Source organism: Schistocerca americana, chromosome X (genome assembly GCF_021461395.2).
Source record: "Schistocerca americana isolate TAMUIC-IGC-003095 chromosome X, iqSchAmer2.1, whole genome shotgun sequence".
NCBI classification, from domain to species: Eukaryota; Metazoa; Arthropoda; class Insecta; order Orthoptera; family Acrididae; genus Schistocerca; species Schistocerca americana.
The window spans coordinates 932994566-933014465 of record NC_060130.1 but is presented as its reverse complement, the minus strand read 5'-3'; the positions used below and the strand labels follow the sequence as shown (position 1 = coordinate 933014465).

At 39.1% G+C, this 19900-nt stretch overlaps 1 protein-coding gene across 1 annotated transcript in view; it reads right to left on the bottom strand.

Moving 5' to 3' along the window:
• LOC124556410 overlaps positions 1–19900 on the bottom strand; it is a 243278-nt gene that overhangs the window by 32390 nt on the left and 190988 nt on the right. The window contains exons 8-9 of the mRNA XM_047130370.1: positions 14159–14356; positions 13818–14077 (exon numbers count right to left, since the gene is read on the bottom strand). Coding sequence (XP_046986326.1) covers positions 13818–14077; positions 14159–14356 — 458 coding nt within the window. The remainder of the gene's footprint in view (positions 1–13817; positions 14078–14158; positions 14357–19900) is intronic.

Here is a 19900-nt window from a genome sequence, read left to right as displayed (position 1 = left end):
AAAAAACTGCCCAGTCCATGCCACACAGCCCCTGCTACTCATGTAGCCACCTCCTGCATGTAGTGGACACCTGAACTATTCAGCGGAACCTGAAACTCCACCATCCTTTGGTGCAAGTTGAGGACTCTGCAGCCTACACCATCAGAGAACCACCTGATCCTCTGATTCAGACCCTTCACTCAGCTGTGTATTAGAAGTTCACAATTGGTCCTGTCGACTATGCTGCAAATGGTCAGCTCTGCTTTCATCTTGCAAGCAAGACTGGCAGTCTTGACCACTTCTGTTAGCCACTCAAAACCAGAGAGAATCTCTTTTGATCCAAAGTGACACACATAATTGGTATCAAAGTGAGCAACCACCTGCAGTTGGCTGCACCCTGTGCTCTTCACAGCATCCGGGAGGACCTGTTCCACATCTGGAATGACTCCACCTGGTACACACACAGAATGCACATTGAGGGGTCAACCTCAGTGTGAGTAGTAACGGGGCTGGCCACCGGAGAGAACCAATTGGAGGACTCGGACATGCTGGACGCCCATTGGATCCCCACGGCCCACCCACAACAGTGGTTCCCACCCACTGCAGCCTCATGCTGTGTAACCGAAGCCATCACAGCTTGGAGCTGAGAGCGAAGTGCCACCAACTCGGCTTGCATCTGCACACAATAGTCGCATTCCCTGTCCATACTAAAGGCTGTGGAAAACTAAACTATGCAGACAAATGGACTATCGGCACATGCTGGGCAACTCTACTGTAGACCCTGATGAAAACACAGGAACTGTGTCTAATAAATTAGATTAAATGAGCAGAGATTCAAAACCCTAACTACCAAAGCACTCAGGTAAAACTAAATATTTCGCTCCTCTTTAGGTACGTTTAATATGTCACAAAATCATTTTACTTTCTGACGCAAATGAAAACACGACAACTGTGGCTATTAGATATTAAATAGACACATAGAAACTCATCCACATGAGTGCTAAAAGGAATTCATTAAACTTGGTTACACGTTAAATCAGTCAAATCTAAGGGCCATAAATTCAACTAAATACCTACTAATTACAATTACAAACAACTTAAATTAGAAGGAACGCATAGAAAATGTTGTGGGGAAGACTAACCAAAGACTGCGGTTTACTGGCAGGGCACTTATAAAATGTAACATTTCTACTAAGGAGACTGCCTACATTATGCTTGTCCATCCTCGTTTAGAATACTGCTGCACGATGTGGGATCCTTACCAGATAGGACTGATGGAGTACATCAAAAAAGTTCAAAGAAGAGCAGCATGTTTTGTATTATTACAAATTTGGGAGAGAGTGTCACTGAAATGATACAGAATTTGGGCTGGACATAATTAAAAAAGGCGTTTTCCGTTGCAACAGAAGCTTTTCATGAAATTCCAATCACCAACTTTCTCCTCTGAATATGAAAATATTTTTTTGACACTGACCTACATAGGGAGAAATGATCACCATGATAAAATATGGGAAATCAGAGCTTGTACAGAAAAATATAGGTGTTTGTTCTTTACTTGTGCTATATGAGATTCGAATAATAGAGAATTGTGAAGCTGGTTCAATGAACCCTCTGCCTGGCACTTAAATGTGCCTGGCAGAGTATCCACGTAGATGTAGATGTACACAACCCAACAAGCCACATTCCTTGATGTTAACCTCCACCTCAAAGATGGCTAAATCAGTACCTCTGTCCATATAAAAACTAGCAACCACCAGCAATACCTCTACTTTGATAGCTGCCACTCATCTCACACCAAGAAGTCCCTTTCGTACAGCCCAGCCACCCATGACCATCACAAATGTACTAGTGAGCAGCCCAGCCTAAATATGCTGAGGGTCTCACTGAGGCCTTCACAGACTATATTTACCCTCCCAACCTTGTACAAAAACAGATCTCCCATGTCTTATCTTTCTAGTTACCCACCAACTCCCAGAGTCCCACTGTCTGGCCACAGAGAAACATTAGTGCCACCCAGGATTGGAGCAACTGAATTACATTCTCCACCAGGGTTTTGTCTGCCTCTTGTCATGCCCTGAAATGAGATATGTCCTACTCACTATCCTTCCCACCCCTCTCACAGTGGTATTCCGCCACCCACCAAACCTACACAACATCCTCATCCATCGCTACACAATCTCTGCTCCCAACCACTTGACTCATGGCTCATATCCCTGTCAGAGACACTGATGCAAGACCTGTCCCATACATCCTCCCACCGTCACCTACTCTATTCCAGTCACAAACATCACCTATCACATCAAAGCCAGGGCTTCCTGTGAAACCAGTAATGTGATCTACCACCTCACTTTCTGTCAGTCTTTTTGTTGTGCCTTTCTGCGAATCAGCATCTCCACTGTATGGTGAGTAGCATTTACCTTTTCATAATACTGTAATATATGGAATACTGATTTAATAACAATTAACTAAATAATTATTGAAGATGGGATATCATGCTTGTTACTGATAGTGAGTAGCATCAAATAGTAAAGTGGAAACAATCACTGAAAGACAAATACATTATAGTTCATGAAGAACTTAAGAAAAGGATCTGTGAGGTTACTATCACTGGAATTATGTGCAAAATTCTGACTATAATGGAATAATTTACAGTATGTAATTATACTTGACCAATTAACACCTTTTTACAGCAGGTACTGTGAAGTAATATTTCTGAAATAGATTACAATTTGTTTTCATACTTCATAAATATTAACAATTAGTTGTTATTTGTATGATTAGTCTTGCTTAGGAAGGTTTCAGTATGCTGGTACAATATGTACATAAGAGGAACATGCAGATTTTCAAATTTTGTTCTAAATATGTCCTTGGAAACAGATGTGGAAACAATTACAACAATGAATGTATAGAACAGAAAGGGTTATCAATCTATTTAATGTCTAATGAGGAAAATATGAGCATTTTTCTATCTCATTTACTAATGATCATACTAATCAGTTACTTTGTTTAAGTGAGGTAATCTGTACATGAAGACGCTTTTTTTTTTTTTGTAGTTATCATGACTCTATTCCTACAATGTAATGAGAATATATGTATCACACTGGTATGAATAATATAGTATATTTGCTCATACTCCCAGTTTTTGAAACATAAACCCTCACAGTTGTGTAAATGAATTTGTAATGTATACATTAAGTAATCACATGACAAGGTTAGACTAGTACCAATGAAAAGGAATTTAACAAAGCTAAATTTACTTGATTATTACAATGGGCAAGTTCTGCTCACATTGTACTTACATTTGCATATATTTACTAACACACCTATATAAAATTTTGAACTCAATTAAAATTATTACTAAGAGTATTATCTTACGTAACCAACGATATTTATTTTTTTGGTATGAACATTGTATCTTTCATGCCCTGGGTTTAATTCAAAACTTATGAATTTATACATTTTGTAGGAAATAAGAAACGTGTGACTGAGTTCAAGGGAGAATTCAAGTGCAGGAGACAATGGTGGATCTCAAGAGAAAAGATGAAGACTACTTAAATTTTTTTTTCTATTTCAGTGTGTCACATACAACACAAACAATTACTTGGTTATGTTTATATAAAAAGACACAATTTTTTGTAACAAATCAAAACCTATACTGACTTAGTTCAGATTGAAGCAGTTTCCCCCCTTTCTTGTTATATAAACATCATGGCAGAATTTAAAGCATAAATTTTGCACATATAATTCAGGGGATGTGCATAATGCAACACTTCTGAATCTCATATTGGAGTATGTGATACACAGACACAGTTTTTAATATATTACTCAATGCATGGTACCAATTATTGTATTATCTTATGACTACATTTTACATTTATTATTTATTATTTAATGTTATATGGAAGAATTTTAGATTACATACATATTGACACTAAACACACTGTATCATAAACAAAATCACAAATGTTAATAATTTGTAATAAGGTATTTATGAATTTATAATTAACTAAAACAAAATTGTCAAATTTAAAAGTATATCAACTCAGTTTTCTAGTGCAGCTATTTTCCTATGAAGTTATCATTTTGAAAGTTTCGGAATATCAAGATAGAAATAGCAAGACTACTTAAGTATTGTATCACATAAAGTATAAATAAAAAAAATGTCTATTCATGCAGTGGCAGTTGGAGAAAACACATATAAAGGTTAAGAAAATGTGCAAGCTTTTGAAGCCAATGGCTCCTTTTTCTAGCAGAAGGGCTGAAGGAGAAGGAAGAGAAATAAAGAAAAAGGACTGGCAAGATTTAGAAAATGGGGAACATTAAGGAAAATTCATCCTAGGTCAGAGGAGGCTTACCAAACAGAATGAGAAAGAAAGACTCATGTTTTCAAAAAGACTGACTGTAATATGTGATGGGGTTCATCATGGTAAGAGTGGAGTCATTGGAGAATTAGAGATGGTGGGAGTTGGGAAAAAGGCAGGGGGGGGGGGATTTAGGTAAAAAAGGAACACAAGCAGGGAAATAGATTGGGAAAAGGTAGAAAAATTCACACAAAAATCATGATAACAGACAACAGTTAACAAGAGGTAATAGGTCAGTGAGTAAATCTTACAAGCAAATTGGACTATATGGTACGAAAAAATTATGATAGGAGAAAATTATGACAGTGAATTGTGATTGGGCAAGTTCTTGGAAAAGACATGAAAACAAACAGAAGCTTAAAAACAGGGCAAACAGAAAGAGGAAGTCATTGGCAAAACCACAATCTGATGCACTTTGAAGGTAACATAATGCAGGAGATGGCAGTAACAGCTGATCAGTGAAGTTTTGCAAAAAATAACCATACAAAAAGATAAGAGAATCATGTAGAAGCAGGGTAAGTGGCGAGGGGGAAAGAAAAGAAAAGTGCTATCTAATTTTCAAATAAATTGGCAAAAGATGATTAGCAGAAGGTCCTGCAGTGTATAGTGAACTGTAAACAAAAAGTTATATGCAAATTCGTAAATAGCAATAGATCTGTTTATGCACATGGAAATGATTATTGGAAAAGATGTAGGGGCAAGATGTTGGTTAATACAGGTGGTAAAAATAAATAAACGAGCGGACTAGCACATAAGGTTGAAAATAGACAACAGTTTGAACAAGACAGACAACAACAAAGATTGACTAGGGGGTTACATAAGAAGAAATGATATCTACAAGAGCTAATATATCAATGAAAATAATCAACTTTTGAAAATATAATATAAATGGATAGATAAAAAAATATATTCACTGAGTAACAGCAGGAGAAAACACATGAAAATTAAGGACATGCACAGGCTTTTGGAGCCAATAGCTCCTTCTTCTGAGCAAAGGGTTGAAGGGGGAGGAAGAGGGATGAAGTGAAAGACTGGTGAGGTAAGTCTTCCCTGCCCTAGGCTTCTGGATAGCTTTTCCACAACTCTCCCCATTTCCTAAATCTCACCAGTCCTTTTCCTTTCCCTTGAACTCTTCTGCAAGAAGAAGTAGCCACTAGCTGTGAAACTTGTGTATTTACAATCTTTTATATATGTTTTCTCCTGACACCATTTAGTGAGAAATTTTTTTTTATCCAGCCAATTATATTATACAGTAAAGTCTTGATTAACTGAACTTGGGTCAACCTAAAATCTGGTTATCCAAAATGCCTCTAAAAATTGCAAAGCCCAAAATTAATATTGTACTGCACAGAAATAATTTGAGGGTGAGTGTGTTCTGAGCTACAGTTAGCAGGGAGAGTTGAACATATGAGCCTGAATTGCTGCCCAGCCTCAGACTCATCAGTATAAATACAGTGTGTTCCAGGAGGAATGCTCAGTATTCAAGAATATGATAGGAACTGTTATTGGAAAAAAAGTCTAGGAAACATGGGCTCTGAAATGCACATCTTAAGAACTATGAGCCCTTGTTCTGTAGAAGATATGTGTTTCACAGAAGTGAAGGAGAAGTGCTCATTGCCCTTAAGGTGTGAGCCACAGTAGCTTTACACAGTTCACCTACAGTGGATGGACTAATTTGGCACACCCACCACAGATGCCAACCAGGGACTATGGTCACACCAACCAGGCAAGAGAGACAATGGGCAACAAGCTCATTATCTCTGACAACAGCAGCCAATTCCCTGTACCCAATATAGCAATCTGCACAGTATAACCTGTGGCCCAAGGGTTGCCAGAACAGCTGCAGTTCTATTTCAGATGGAACTGCAGTAGCAGTTATGAAGTTACGAGCAAGTGCTGTAGACTGTTTAGAGATGCCATTTGCAATACACTATATTAGTAAACAGACTTGTTACTGGAACCACCACAGCCACAGTGCTGCATCACAGATTTGGACTTAGTCTTGTGTAGTACGTTCAGCATGGTGCACTGCAGCAATAATTAATATTTATTTATTTATTTAATCTGATCTGTTTAGGGCCATCAGGCCCTCTCTCTCATTGGGCCAGGGTTTCACACATACAGTAGGTTTTTTACATCATAGTTACCTATGTAATAACAGTTTTAATATGACAAACAGTATTGAAATTATTTGAGTTTCTAAAGTGGCTATGTGAGTAAATAATACTGACTATGAAGTAACGAAGTTAATACTTGCAGTACTCATACTACTGCACCTGCTGCCTCTAATACTGATAATAGTAAAAATAATAACAATAATACTAATAGTGACTATAATGACAATAATGATAGTGATTGATGTAAAAAGTACTGATAGGTGTACAAAATATATGTTTTCTAATATACTGAGTTCTGGGGAAAGGAAATTTAAGGAGACTGCATGAACTAAGAATACTGGGAAACAAGGAAGATTTGCTTGGAAAGAATGATGTACTAGGATAACGAGTGTGTACAAGGACAAGGCAATTCTTATTGTTGCTTTAATAGCTATGTCATTATCTGTCTTTTGAAGATGGAGATATTATTTGGTTCTCTAACATAATGTGGGAGGTTATTTCAGAGTCGGGTTCCTGCTACTGAGAAGGACTTCAAGAACGTGGATGTACAATGGTGTGGGTTAGGATGGATTTTGCTCTGATGGGAATGGGTGTTTCTGCCATGTTGTTTAGACAAGAGTGTTAATGTTAAGGAGCAATATAAGGCACAGTGTTCATTGATAAGACAACATAGAAGACAGAGGGTATGGAAATCTCTGCACTTGTCTGGACACAGGCAGAGTAGTTGTGTACATGATGGTGAAATACGATCAAAGAGTCGAACATCACAGATATGCATCCATATGCATCCATAACCAGTTCCAGGCACTGAGAGCTTTCCTGAGAAAGGCCTTGCAGGATAACATTGGTGTTATCAATAACTAAAAATTTAAGTGCTTGTACAAGTTTCTTTTTCAGGTCAACAGGAAAGAGCTTCTTATATTTTTGTTGGCCGTGGAGAGATGCTGATGCCTTCTTGCACATTGAAGTTACATGCTTAGTCCAAATTAGATTTTCATCTATTATTACTCCCAAATTATTTGCTGAAGGAGAGAAGTTGATATTTATCCCATTTAGGGTGAAAAATGGTAGAAATTCCTGATCCTTTGGGTAAAGAACCTAGAATTATGAACCAGTACTGCTAGTGACACAGTTCAGCAGTACTAGAGAGCACATCACAACAGTGGTGCAGTTCGTATTGTGACTCATCACTTACACTTCAGTCAGTATTGTGACAAGTGACTTATACATGGACTATATTTCTCGGGGTACTTGGCTAAGTTATGGGCAGCAACTAAAGTGGCTATACTTCAGTGGACATTATTATTTGGACTTCACTGAAAAGGTATTTAATGTAGATTAGTTATACACTACAGTGTACTTTCTCTGGGTTTCTACCTTCTGTTGATGTTTTCAAAAGAAAAAATTGGAAATTTGTGGTAAGTTCTATGGGACCAAACTGCTGAGGTCATCGGTCCCTGAGCTTACACACTACTTAACCTAACTTAAACTAATTTATGTTAAGGGCAACACATCCACTCATGCCCGAGGGAGGACTCGAACCTCCGATGGGGAGAGCCACACGAACTGTGGCAAGGCGCCTCAGACCGCGTGGCTACTCCGCATTCAAAGTTTTTGTGGACATAACAGTCAACAAATTTTTCACTGAACTCTAGTAAAACTCTGTTAGACATTAATTAAATTTTGGTGATTTGATGGACATTTTGGACTTTGGCCATATATCTTATGGTCTTATTATGTGATTACGAATTTTATTGGTGCATTTATGCTGCCGTCTTGCCGCTCATTGCTCACCAGCATAACCCAGTGATGATTAATCAAACCCACTGTGTCTTATCAGTCTATTTAAACAACACTACCAATGCAAACCACTCTGTTCACTATTATCCTCACCAGGCAGTGATATCAAACTGGTTTGTGTTTTATGGTGCAACCATTACTGAATATCCTAAAAATTGAGTTGTGATTGACTGATTCAAGTTCAGCCTAGCAGTACCACATTTCTACATCTACATCTATGTACATACTCCACAAGCCAATGCACGAGGCGTGGTGGAGGGTACCTTATACAACTATCAGTCATTTCCTTTCTGTTCCACTCACAAACAGAGCAAGGGAAAAATGACTGTCTATATTCCTCCATATGAGCCCTGATTTCTTGAATCTTATCTTTGTGGTCCTTATGCACAATGTATGTTGGCTGTAGTAGAATAATTTGGCAGTTAGATTCAAATGTTGGTTCTCTAAATTTTCTCAATAGTGTTTCTTGAAAAGAATGTTACCTTCCCTCCAGGGATTCCTGTTTGAGTTCTTGAAGCATCTCCGTAACACTTATGTGTTGTTCAAACTTACTGGTAACAGATCTAAAAGCCTGCCTCTGAAGTGCTTCAATGTCCTCCTTCAATATGACGTGGTACGGAACCCAAACACTCAAGCAGTATTCAAGAATGGGTTATACCAGCATCCTGTATGTGGTCTCCTTTACAAATGAACCACACTCCTAAAATTTTCCTAATAAAATGAAGTCTACCATACACCTTCCCTACCACAAACCTCACATGCTCATTCCATTTCAAATTGCTTTGCAACATTCCACCCAGATATTTAAACAATGTGACTGTGTCAAGCAGTACACTACTAATGCAGTATCAATGTATTACAGGTTTGTTTTACCTACTCATCCACTTTAACTTACATTTTACCACATTTAGGGCTAGGTGCCATCCATCACACAATTAGAAATTTTGTGTAAGCCATCTTGTATCCTCATACAGTCACTCAACTTTGATACCTTACCATACACCACAGCATCATCAGCAAACAACTGCAGACTGCTATCCAACCTGTCTGCCAAATCATTTATGTGTATAGAGAATAACAGCAGTCCTATCACACTTCCTTGGGGCACTTCCGACAATAAGCTTGTCTCTGATGAACACTTGCCATCGAGGACAATTTACTGGGTTCTATTATTTATGAAGTCTTTGAGCCACTCACATATCTGTGAACTTATTCCATATGCTCATACCTTCCTTAACAGCCTGCAATGGGGCACTGTGTCAAATGCTTTCTGGGAATCTAGAAATATAGAATCTATCTGTTGCCTTCCATCCAGAGTTCACAGTATACGCTGTGAGAAACGGGCAAGCCGAGTTTCACACGAGTGATGCTTTCGAAAACCGTGCTGATTCACGAACATAAACTTCTAGGTCTCAAGAAAATTTATTATATTTGAATGAGAATATGTTCTAGGATTCTGCATCAAACCAATGTTAGGGATATTGGTCTATAATTTGCGGGTCTGGATTTTTATCCTGATTATATACAGGAGTCACCTTTCCAGGCACTTGGAACTTTGTGCTGGGCAAGAGATTTGCGATAAATGCAAGCTAGATAATGGCCCAATGCCAAGAAGTAAAATAAAAAAATTAAAAAAAAAAAAGAACATGTCTGAACAGGCCTCGAATGCCCACCACTACTGAGCAGCCACCATGTCATCTTCGGCCCTTAGGCATCACTGGATGCAGATATGGAGGTGCATGTGGTCATTACACCACTCTCCCAACCATTGTCAGTTTTCTTGACTGGTGCAGCTACTTCTCAATCAAGTAGCTCCTCAATTGGCCTCACATGGGCTGAGTGCATCCCACTTGTCAACAGCACTCGGCAGACTCGGATGGTGACTAATTCAAATGTTAACCGAGCCTGAAAGCACTTAACTTTGATGATCTCATGGGAACCATCATTATCATTGCAGCAAGTCCATTGGCTATTGCTGTAGAGTACTCTTTCTAAAACAGAATTGGGATTCCACCCAGACCTGGTGACTTATTTGCTTTCAAATTTTTAAGTTGTTTCTATATGCCAGGGATGCTTATTACTATGTTGACCATATGGAAGTCTGTACAACTGTCAATTGATGGTATGTCTGTACAGTTCTCCTGCATGAAAAATTTCTTGAACGAAAAATTGAAACTTTGTCATTTGGCTCTGCTACTTATGTGAAGAGCTGCACTGTAATAACTCTTGGTAGGTAGTGAGCAGGGAGGCTGCAGTATAAAAGCAACAATGCTGCTGGCTAGCAGTAAGGTGCAATGTGGCAGCAGTGAGGTGTCAGTGTCAAGACTGCAGCATAAATGTACGATAAGTGTTCGTGAACTGTTCCAGATGCTGCATCAACTTTAGCTTCCATTAGCACTTACAAAACTTTTGCAGTTGCTCCAAAATACTATAGAGTCCCTCAATGCTACTATGGATAAATTAAGTGCTACCCAGGGCTTGGTGTTATACGAGCTAGAGGATCAGGATCAATGTAGGTGTTCAGTGAATGCAACTGGTGTTTCACCCATTCAGTCTGACACAGAAACATTGAGCAGGTTACATGAGCAGATGTGAATAAAATTTTACGACACATGCTTTTCTCTTGTTCAATGCTTGAGCTTGTAGGTATGTTCTGGATTAGTAAATTTTCCCATATAAAGATTCAGATGTTGGTGAGCAGTCAGGTGAATATTTTCAGAATAAACTTCTGTTTTGACAGCACATCATAAGTATTATTGTACTTATAAGAGGTCTGGACAAAAGTTTAAAGAATAGGCTGCTATATTGTAAGGCCTTACTTGCAACTGTTTCTTCAAGTGAGAAAACAAAGCTTGTACTCTTTCCTATGTGACTACTGCTGTGAGAACTGTGTTAATTGTTCATGCTCCAGATACAGGGATATGAGGGGATTTTATCTGTTTGAATAACCCTACATGTGACAAAAGCTCATCCTTTATTCAAGTTTTCAAATAGACTGAGCAAACTGAGCAAGTCTGTGAGAACAAGGGGATTGGAGCTTTTCATACAGAACTTAAGAGTAGTGATGTCCACATGGGAAAACAGAACAGGGATGTCATCACATGGGACAACAGAACAGGAAATGTCACCCGGCACCTATGCCTCAGGCCATGTCTTGTAACAAGAACAAATGATCTTCCACTGCTAACTACTCTTGAGTCAAATCTTGCTTTCATTGTTTTATGACTCACAAGAGATAGTCATGCTATTACAAATGCAAGACCTGCTTACGTTGTCAGTTTCTAGGTCATAAGGCTGAAGTTTGTTTAAATAAATTATATCTACCATCAAGTGCTCTATTTGCACTGGTGCCACAGATGATTCAGTGAATGTGTTTGATTGTAATACTAATGATTTAAAAAATGTATACTGTAATACATGATAATTCAAAGCACGATGGATCTGAAAGCAGTGTGTACAGTATTCTTTGATGCAATGATAAAGCTGTGTTGGTGGAATGGCCGTGTCATTTAATTTAAGTTGGAAACTGGTTCATCATAAGCTATCATCAACACTCATATCTATGCTTTACCTGGGGCCTCCCAGCTGTTTAAGCTTCACAGAACATTGACAAGTTACAGTGACCAGACTATTCACATCAAAGGTTGCTGTCAAGTGCATATCAAATGCAAGAGCAAGCAGGTTTGGACCCTGCTTTTGGTGATGAAGTGATGTACAGTAACCAATACCATAGATGTAGACCTACTTCATCTTCTTGGTTTCACAGTTCAGTATTCAACAAATCACATCCAGATCAAGGATGGTGGAATGGCCTGCACACACCTCTGTAGAAAGTACAGGCATCTTTTTTTCAGTCCAACCTGGTGTCATCAAAGACTATGAAGCACACATCACCCTGCATCCTGATGGATACCAAATTTTGTAAGGCATGCCTGTTCCATTTGTGCTGCAGGACAAGATTAAATGGCAACTGGGCTGACAGGAAGCAACTAACATCATAGAACCGGTATCCAACTATCTGTGGACCATCCAACTGGTCATTATCGAGAAGCCCAATGCCAGTATTCATCTATGCAGAGACGTCAAATTGACTGTGAATGTCCAAGCCATCACTGATGTATATTCCATCCATGAGCAATGGGAATCATGGCACACCTAGATGACGAGAGTAAATGGGCGGTGTTTGTCAATACAACTAATGGGCTCTACAATTACAAGTGATTCCCTTTTAGTGTTGACCCCAGCTGTATTTGAGTAGTATCTTGAACAACTGATAAACAAGGTTCCAGGAACAACCAACTATATTGATGTCATTATCACTGGTGACTCCAGCAATGAGTGCCTGCACAGCTTCGACCAATTATTACAAACCTACACTGGGTACATAAAGATATTTTGTGAGTTATAATAATTTATTTGTGTAGTAGTTCCAAAATACTACATTGGCACATTTGTTAATAGTGATACTGCTCAACAGTAATAGAAAGCATATCACAACAAAACTGAAGCCTGACATTACAAAAATGAAGATACATACACTGAATACCAGCATCTGTCTCCTCCTAAGGGAAGAATTTCAAATCACAACCATTTGTAAAGAAAACCATTTTGGTTGTGCTTTGGGATGCTCCCCGAGTTTCTGTGATTGATAATCTGGTATGTGGGGCAACAGAAAATACTTCTCAGTACATAGAGACCCTAAAATATCACCAACATCGAGTTTGTTGTGTTAGAAACTGCCTGGCACCAATAATTTTGCAACATGACAACACTCATCCCGACACTTCAGTGTAACTGAAGAGGCTCTGTGAAACCTGAAGTTTGAACCAGTTCCACACCCTCCTTACTCCCCTGATCTTGCACTTTGCGATTTTTATTTTTTTCCTCTGCCCTAGAGAGACCTCAAGGGTAATCATTACACAACAGAAGATGAGGTAAAGCCAGCTTTCTAGTCCTGGATTCGAGAAAAGTTGGAAGACTTTTTCAGTGACACTCTTCCTAACTGTTTTTCTTCATGTTCTACAGGCATGTGTGCATTACTTTTCAGCCTAACATTGTATCAACAAGAGAAACTCCTATGAGCTCAACAGAAATGATGTGTTTTGCCACAACTGGAGTGAAAAATTACTTCCTTCATCTGATCTTCCCCTTCACTTTCAAAAATCTTGATTTTTTTGCCCATTCTTTTATTTGTGTTTATAATATTTCTCACTGGTCTAGTTTAATTTTATTATTTCTTGCTATGTAACCTTAGCTTCCTTTTTTATTATTTCTTTTCTACTGAGTCCTATTTTCATCTCATTCACTTGATAATGAGATGCTCTGTTAAATAAATAACTATATTTGATTGATCCTCTAAATGGACTCTGCAAGCTAATGTAAGATGTCATTAACATTGGGTGTGAGTGAAACTCAATGAAGATAATTTCAGACTTCTCATGGCAGTCTCTCTGTAATAATACTGACAAAATTTTAATTACAATTTACTACTTCTGCAATATCATTTTACTTGTTGTCAGTAAATTTACCAAGTTAGAAGCTAAAATTTAATATTACTTACTTATTCATGTATGGTGTCAAGTTCACACTGTAAGATTTTTCAATCAGTTTCTTCCTTTGTACTTCTTGCTCTTTCTCACATTCTTTTATAAGTTTTTCATACTTTTCCTTTAATTCTTTTTCTTTTTCATCCTTTTCCTGTAGTGTGGCTTGAACTTTGGCAAAGTCGGACAAGATTTTCAAACTTATTTCTTTGAATTCCTGCTGCATTTGACTTTCATTTATGTTTTGTAAATGTGTAATGTTAGCTTGTTCTTGTGCCTGAAATTATAGAAAATTATCACAAAATGGGGACTTGTCATAACAAAATTTCTCTAATAACAGTTAAAATACTCTGTTTACCTGTTTTTCAATGAAAATATTTATCTGATGTAATTTATGTCTAAGATCATCATACACTGATAGTTCTGCATCTTGTCTTGCTTTAGCCAAAGCAGCTTCATAATTCCTTTTTACTGCATCCATTTCTGTCTTGGAAACAAAATCATTCTCCAACTTATTTTGAAGCAGCATCAATTCCTTTTCTATATTAAATTTTTCCTGTAAGATGTACATGTTCTTTTACTAACAGCTCAGAGACGCACTGTAAAACACATATATTTTGTACATAGTGTAATGGAACTCTTCAGTAGACTTCTTTTTTTCCTCAAGAATCAGAGAACCCAATTCACCATGATTTAGAACATAATCCAAAGAGGCCAAAATCACAAACTGAATATTTTCTGCAATTTTGAGTGAATGTACATTGATAAAGCATAATCCTGACATAAAATTAACTATTTTTGTAATACAAATATACTTCACAGTTTTGTTTATTTGTGAAGTTGGGCGTATTTAGATTTACTATATAATCATACTTATTTTTTTCCATAGTTGTTCAAAAAGACAAAATCAATAGAGGACTGTATTTCACTTTGCTTTTATGAAATACTAATAAGTTGTAATTCTCTGATCATGGATACCGATTATCTTGATCATGTAAACATATCTTTGAAATGAAACTTTTTGTTCACTTGAAGTGTGTTACGTTTTGGCTGGAGATAGTTGGAAGCTAGTAGTTCTTATCATGAACTGTATTAAGCTGTGAAAACTGCAAAATATAAAACAAAATAATTTTGAAGAGAACATACATTCCTGATTCATGATATTACTGATTTGACATATGGGTAAATAGAACACAGGCACCTTTTTGCAGTTTTAGCAGAAAGGAATTATTAACCTACAATGACTGAGCCAACATAAAGAAGAAGTTAACAACAAATGATGAGAAATAAGTTTAGTTCAACAAAATACCTTTTACTGACACTCTCTCTCCCTCTGTACTTCATGCTTTTAATAACTGAACACTCTTACCTTTTTTTTAAAAAAAAAAAAAAAAAAAAAAAAAAAAAAAAAAAAAAAAAAAAAAAAAAAAACCAACAGGATTTTAGCTACATTTTCATACGTGCTATGGTTCAAAAGAGAGTAGAGGCATTAGAACAGTTAAATTTCATATTCTTGCAAATGCTGCATAAACACTAGCCACATACATTTAATTAGCCTTTTCTTGAACCAAATACAAATTTCACTTAGCATCAATAATTGTAAATAATTTAAGTGGAGGCCTTTGATTGGGATATATACCTTTACAGGAATGGCAGGTTATCACTCACTATGGTTTGTGGGTTACTAGACAGTTAGCTCAAAATCAAATGAAGCTGTCAATCGCTGAGATAAAATATAGCAGCCACCTTCTGATACCTGGGATAATTGTCAAGTGACTTCAATTAACTGTGTCTTGACTATTCTCGTTATACAGGATGATTCAGCTGCCCCTACTGATGTTGTTTTATGCAACCTGCTTTGTTATGTCTGGCCTTCAAAAACTACATGTGAGATTTTCATATTCTTTTGCTCACTACTTGCAAACTTTTAGTCCTACAGAAAAAATGAACAGGACCTTTTGTAGAAAATTTAATGTAGTTTAATTTTGTACTGGGATATTTTTTAGCTAGAGGCAATAGTTTTTTAATTACTCAAGAAAAATATACAGAAGTGACCTTCAAACACACACACACACACACACACACACACACACTCCAACCACTCAACCCCCTGCTGTCCAAGAATTTGTGACTGCACATCTTATTTCCCACATTTGACTTTCTTTGGGCTTCATGGACTGACCTTATTACGCCACTGTCTTAGCCGAGCACTTACAAGTTGTAAATTTGATCTAAAAAATTTGTGAATTTTAACTTCATAAAACAAACAATTACAGCAGTGTATTCATCAGGTCTTCTGACTGTGAAACTACAGTGCTTGTAAGGGTTAAGTTTGGTTTAAATTGTCAATGCATGGTAATTAAATTTGGCAAAACATTTACAAAAATCTTTCATTACCCTCACAGGCACACTTACATTAATAATGTTAACAAAATAGCTGACTATGCTAGTGACATAATAACCCAATCAATAGAGACCAAGAGAGGTCAAATATTAGGAATAGTTTGTGAGGTCAGAAAGTTTTGTACAGTGGTAGAAGGAAGTGCCATGAACAACATACAAGCAGTCCTGGTTGGTGAGGGATGAGTGTGTGGCTGAAGGTGCATTTGTGGGTAACTTTTGTATGTTTTTCTTGAATAACTCGAAAATCCCGGCCTCCAGTGAAAATATATCCCAGTACAAAATTTAACTACATGAAATTTCCTGAAAAAAGGTCCTGTTTGTGTTTCTGTAGGACTAGTAGTTTGTGTATGGCGAGTGACAGAATATGAAAATCTTGCATGTTGTTTTTGGAGACAGGACATAACATTGTGGGTTGTATAAAATGACATTGGTAGGGCAGCTGAATCACCTTGTATATTTATGACTTCCCATCTTGTATTTATATATCACAAATAATTATCTTTGAGATATTGTAGTGCCTGTGTTGTTTAGAGGTATGATGCAGTGCTCCTTCAGACATGCATGCATGTCAAAAAGGACAGGCACTGTGGTGACTACAGCCACTATGAAATACATGAAATGTAAGAAGACCAGGTGCGATAAGTGAGAAATCTGTGTTTGAATCCTGATACGGCAGTGCCTGCTTCATACCTCTGAACAACACAGGCACTGCAATATCATATTTATTCACCAACAATGGGTGAGTGACTTCCAATTAAAGTGTCTCCCCTGAATGGGAATATACATAATGGATGCACGAGTGCATGTTGTAGACACATGGTTGATGACATATGCAAATTGGCCTTGGCCTTGAAGGCCTCCAGCATAGGTTCAGTCCAGCAAACTGGTTTAAGGCCTGAAGTCTGTTTGCCTGACAACTAGTCTGCCAGTGGGGCCTGCACGGCGGCGGCAGAAGGCAGATGCCGACAGTAGTAATTTATTGTACCCAAGAAATGTTGGAGTTCTTTGTAAGTAGCCAGAGGCGGCAGGGCTGTGATGGCCTGCACGTGGGATATGGGAGGTTATATTCTGTCTGTGGAGACAGTGTAACCCAAAAATATGACAGAAGACTGGTGCAATTGGAATTTGTCCTTGTTGATCTCAACGCTGTTGGAGTTCGAGGTCTGGAGGACCTTGGATAAATGATTTTCATGTTCCTCAGCCGAGTTGCTGAAAATGAGTATGTCATCTAGATATGCAAAGCAAAACTTGAACTGTCGTAAGATTGGGTTAATGAAATGTTGCCATGTTTGTGCAGCGTTTTTCAGGCCGAACGGCATGAAGTTGAATTGGAACAAACTGAGCGGCATGATAATAGCTGTCTTTGAAATGTCTTCCGGTGCTATGGGAATCTGGTGATAGGCATGTTTACAGTCAATAACACTGAAGATTGTGGCGCCTGATAACATATGAGTGAAATCGTTTATGTTCGGCACTGGGTAATTGTCCATGACGGTATGAGCATTTAAGCATCCGTAGTTGCAGCACATTTCGAAAGAACCATCATGTTTGGTGACAAGGTGAATCGGTGAAGACCAGTTGCTGTCCGACAGTTGCAGGATACCTGTATCCAAAAGTTCATTAATTTACTGCTGGGCCGCGCGCAACTTAATGGGTTTGAGGCATCTAACCTTATGCCTAATAGGAGGGCCGGCAGTGGTAACTATCTTGTGTGGCATTCTATCAGTGACGGAAGAAACTGAGAACTGCACACGAGACTGAGTAATGTCCTGACGTGAAGTTTTTGGACAAGAGGGGTGCAACGAGGCATAACCGTTAGCACAAGTGGGAAAAGACAGCATGAAAGTCACATGCCTATTATGTGAGTGCGGCGTGCGCTTGTTTGAAGAGGTCGGCTGTGCACACAGCATGGAGCAGGTTGGGATGCGCAGCAACTGTCTGTTGTCAGCCTTCCCTTGGGTAACTGGTGCGGGCAAGAGAGGCACTGGCGTCGTGTGGGGAACACCAATGGCTGCTGAGTCACGTGGCTGGCATGTGAGAGAGAGGGAATGTTTATCAACACGTGAGGCAGCTGCATGCGTGGTGGGTGTGGTCATATCGCGTGCGCTGCTGTCATTAGAAGCACTGTTTGAAACACATGGCACTGAATGTGGCAAGTGTGTCGGGGGTGCGGTATCTACCGGACGCGAATTGTCATATGCAATTAATGTTTTTGGACTAACCTGCTGAGTGCCCGAGCTGGTGTCTGATGGAGAAACACGATTAGGTGGTGACACTGTGGACTGCAGTTTCAGCAGTGAGGTACAAGCCGTGACAAGCTCGTTGTAAGTGTGTGCTATTCATTGTTTCAGCTCATCATTTTCCTGGCGGAGTTGTGCCACCGAGTCGTATTTTGACAGTAGGTTAGTGACGCAGGTCACAGTGTTGCCCATGAGGGCAGAGCACTCATGTGCTAACTCACGTGTCGTGAGAGAAACAGAATGTGGAACATAAGTGTGGGAGCACAGTATCTGAGTGTTAGTGGGATAATGTAGCACTGAGCCCTGAACCACGATCGGGGACAGTTTGTAATGTGACAAAAAATCCATACCGAGAATTGGTTCATTGATGTTGGCAATGTAGAAAGTCCACAGAAAACACAGAGAAGGAGATAGGTGCACCATAACCTTGCCACAGCTTTAGGTTTGTAACGTTGATGAGTTGACAGCTTGTAGAAGTGATCTCGTTGGTGAAGAGGTGGGAGGGGCCAATGATGTGGGTATGATAAGACACGTCAGCACCTGTGTCAACTAGGAAGACGAGCCATGACGAAATGTCATCCACGTATAAACGACCGCTCGGCCGGGTGGATGAGTGGTCAGAGTGCAATTTGTGAGGACAACTGTGAGTTTCCCCACAGGACTCAGTGTCTTCTAGATCCTGCGATCGGAATTTGTGTGCTGGCAAGGTAATCGACACTTCTTGGCATCATTGCCGAAAATCTTGTGGTACCAACAATACAGATGAGCCGGATGTGGTGGTGGCGGTGACTGCGGCAGCGGAGGAGGCTTGTCCTCATTGATTTGTTCCGGGATGTATATTGGCACGTATGGTGCATTGGTGATTCTTGAGTGCTTGGACAGAGGAGAGAGGGAACAGATACTGCCAGGTGGTGTAGACGGTGCGGAGGTGGAGTGAGCTCTGCCTCTGCATGCAGACGGCCAGTAAACAGGAACAGTTGTGCCAACCAGTGGTGAGTGGTCTGCTGGTTGGTGTTGTCATAGCAGCACATACAGCTGGTCTGCGATGCAAAGATGAGAGCCGATTGACTCCCAGGAGTGCGGTAGCAGGTGAATCTGTAGGCCCGTAGGCAACATGGTGGACCATAGCACCCACAGAGTAACATCCGGCATCGTATGTTCCCTCACAAGTAATCGATGGCGGCACCAGTGTTGTGATGGAGTTCGGTCCCCCAGGTGCTCCTCGTACAAGATCTTGATGATTAATTGTTATGGTGAACAGGCGAGTTGGTCCAATATTGTTTTCTTTGTGAACTCGTACTTTGGTGGAGGCGGTGGCGAGAAGAGTAGATCAAAAATTAAGTCTGAGCGATCATGGAGGTACATGACGAGACATAAGAATTTAGAGTTGTCATCGGACGCATGATGTAACTCGAACAGATGTTCCACAAGCACAAACCATGATACGGGGTTGTCCT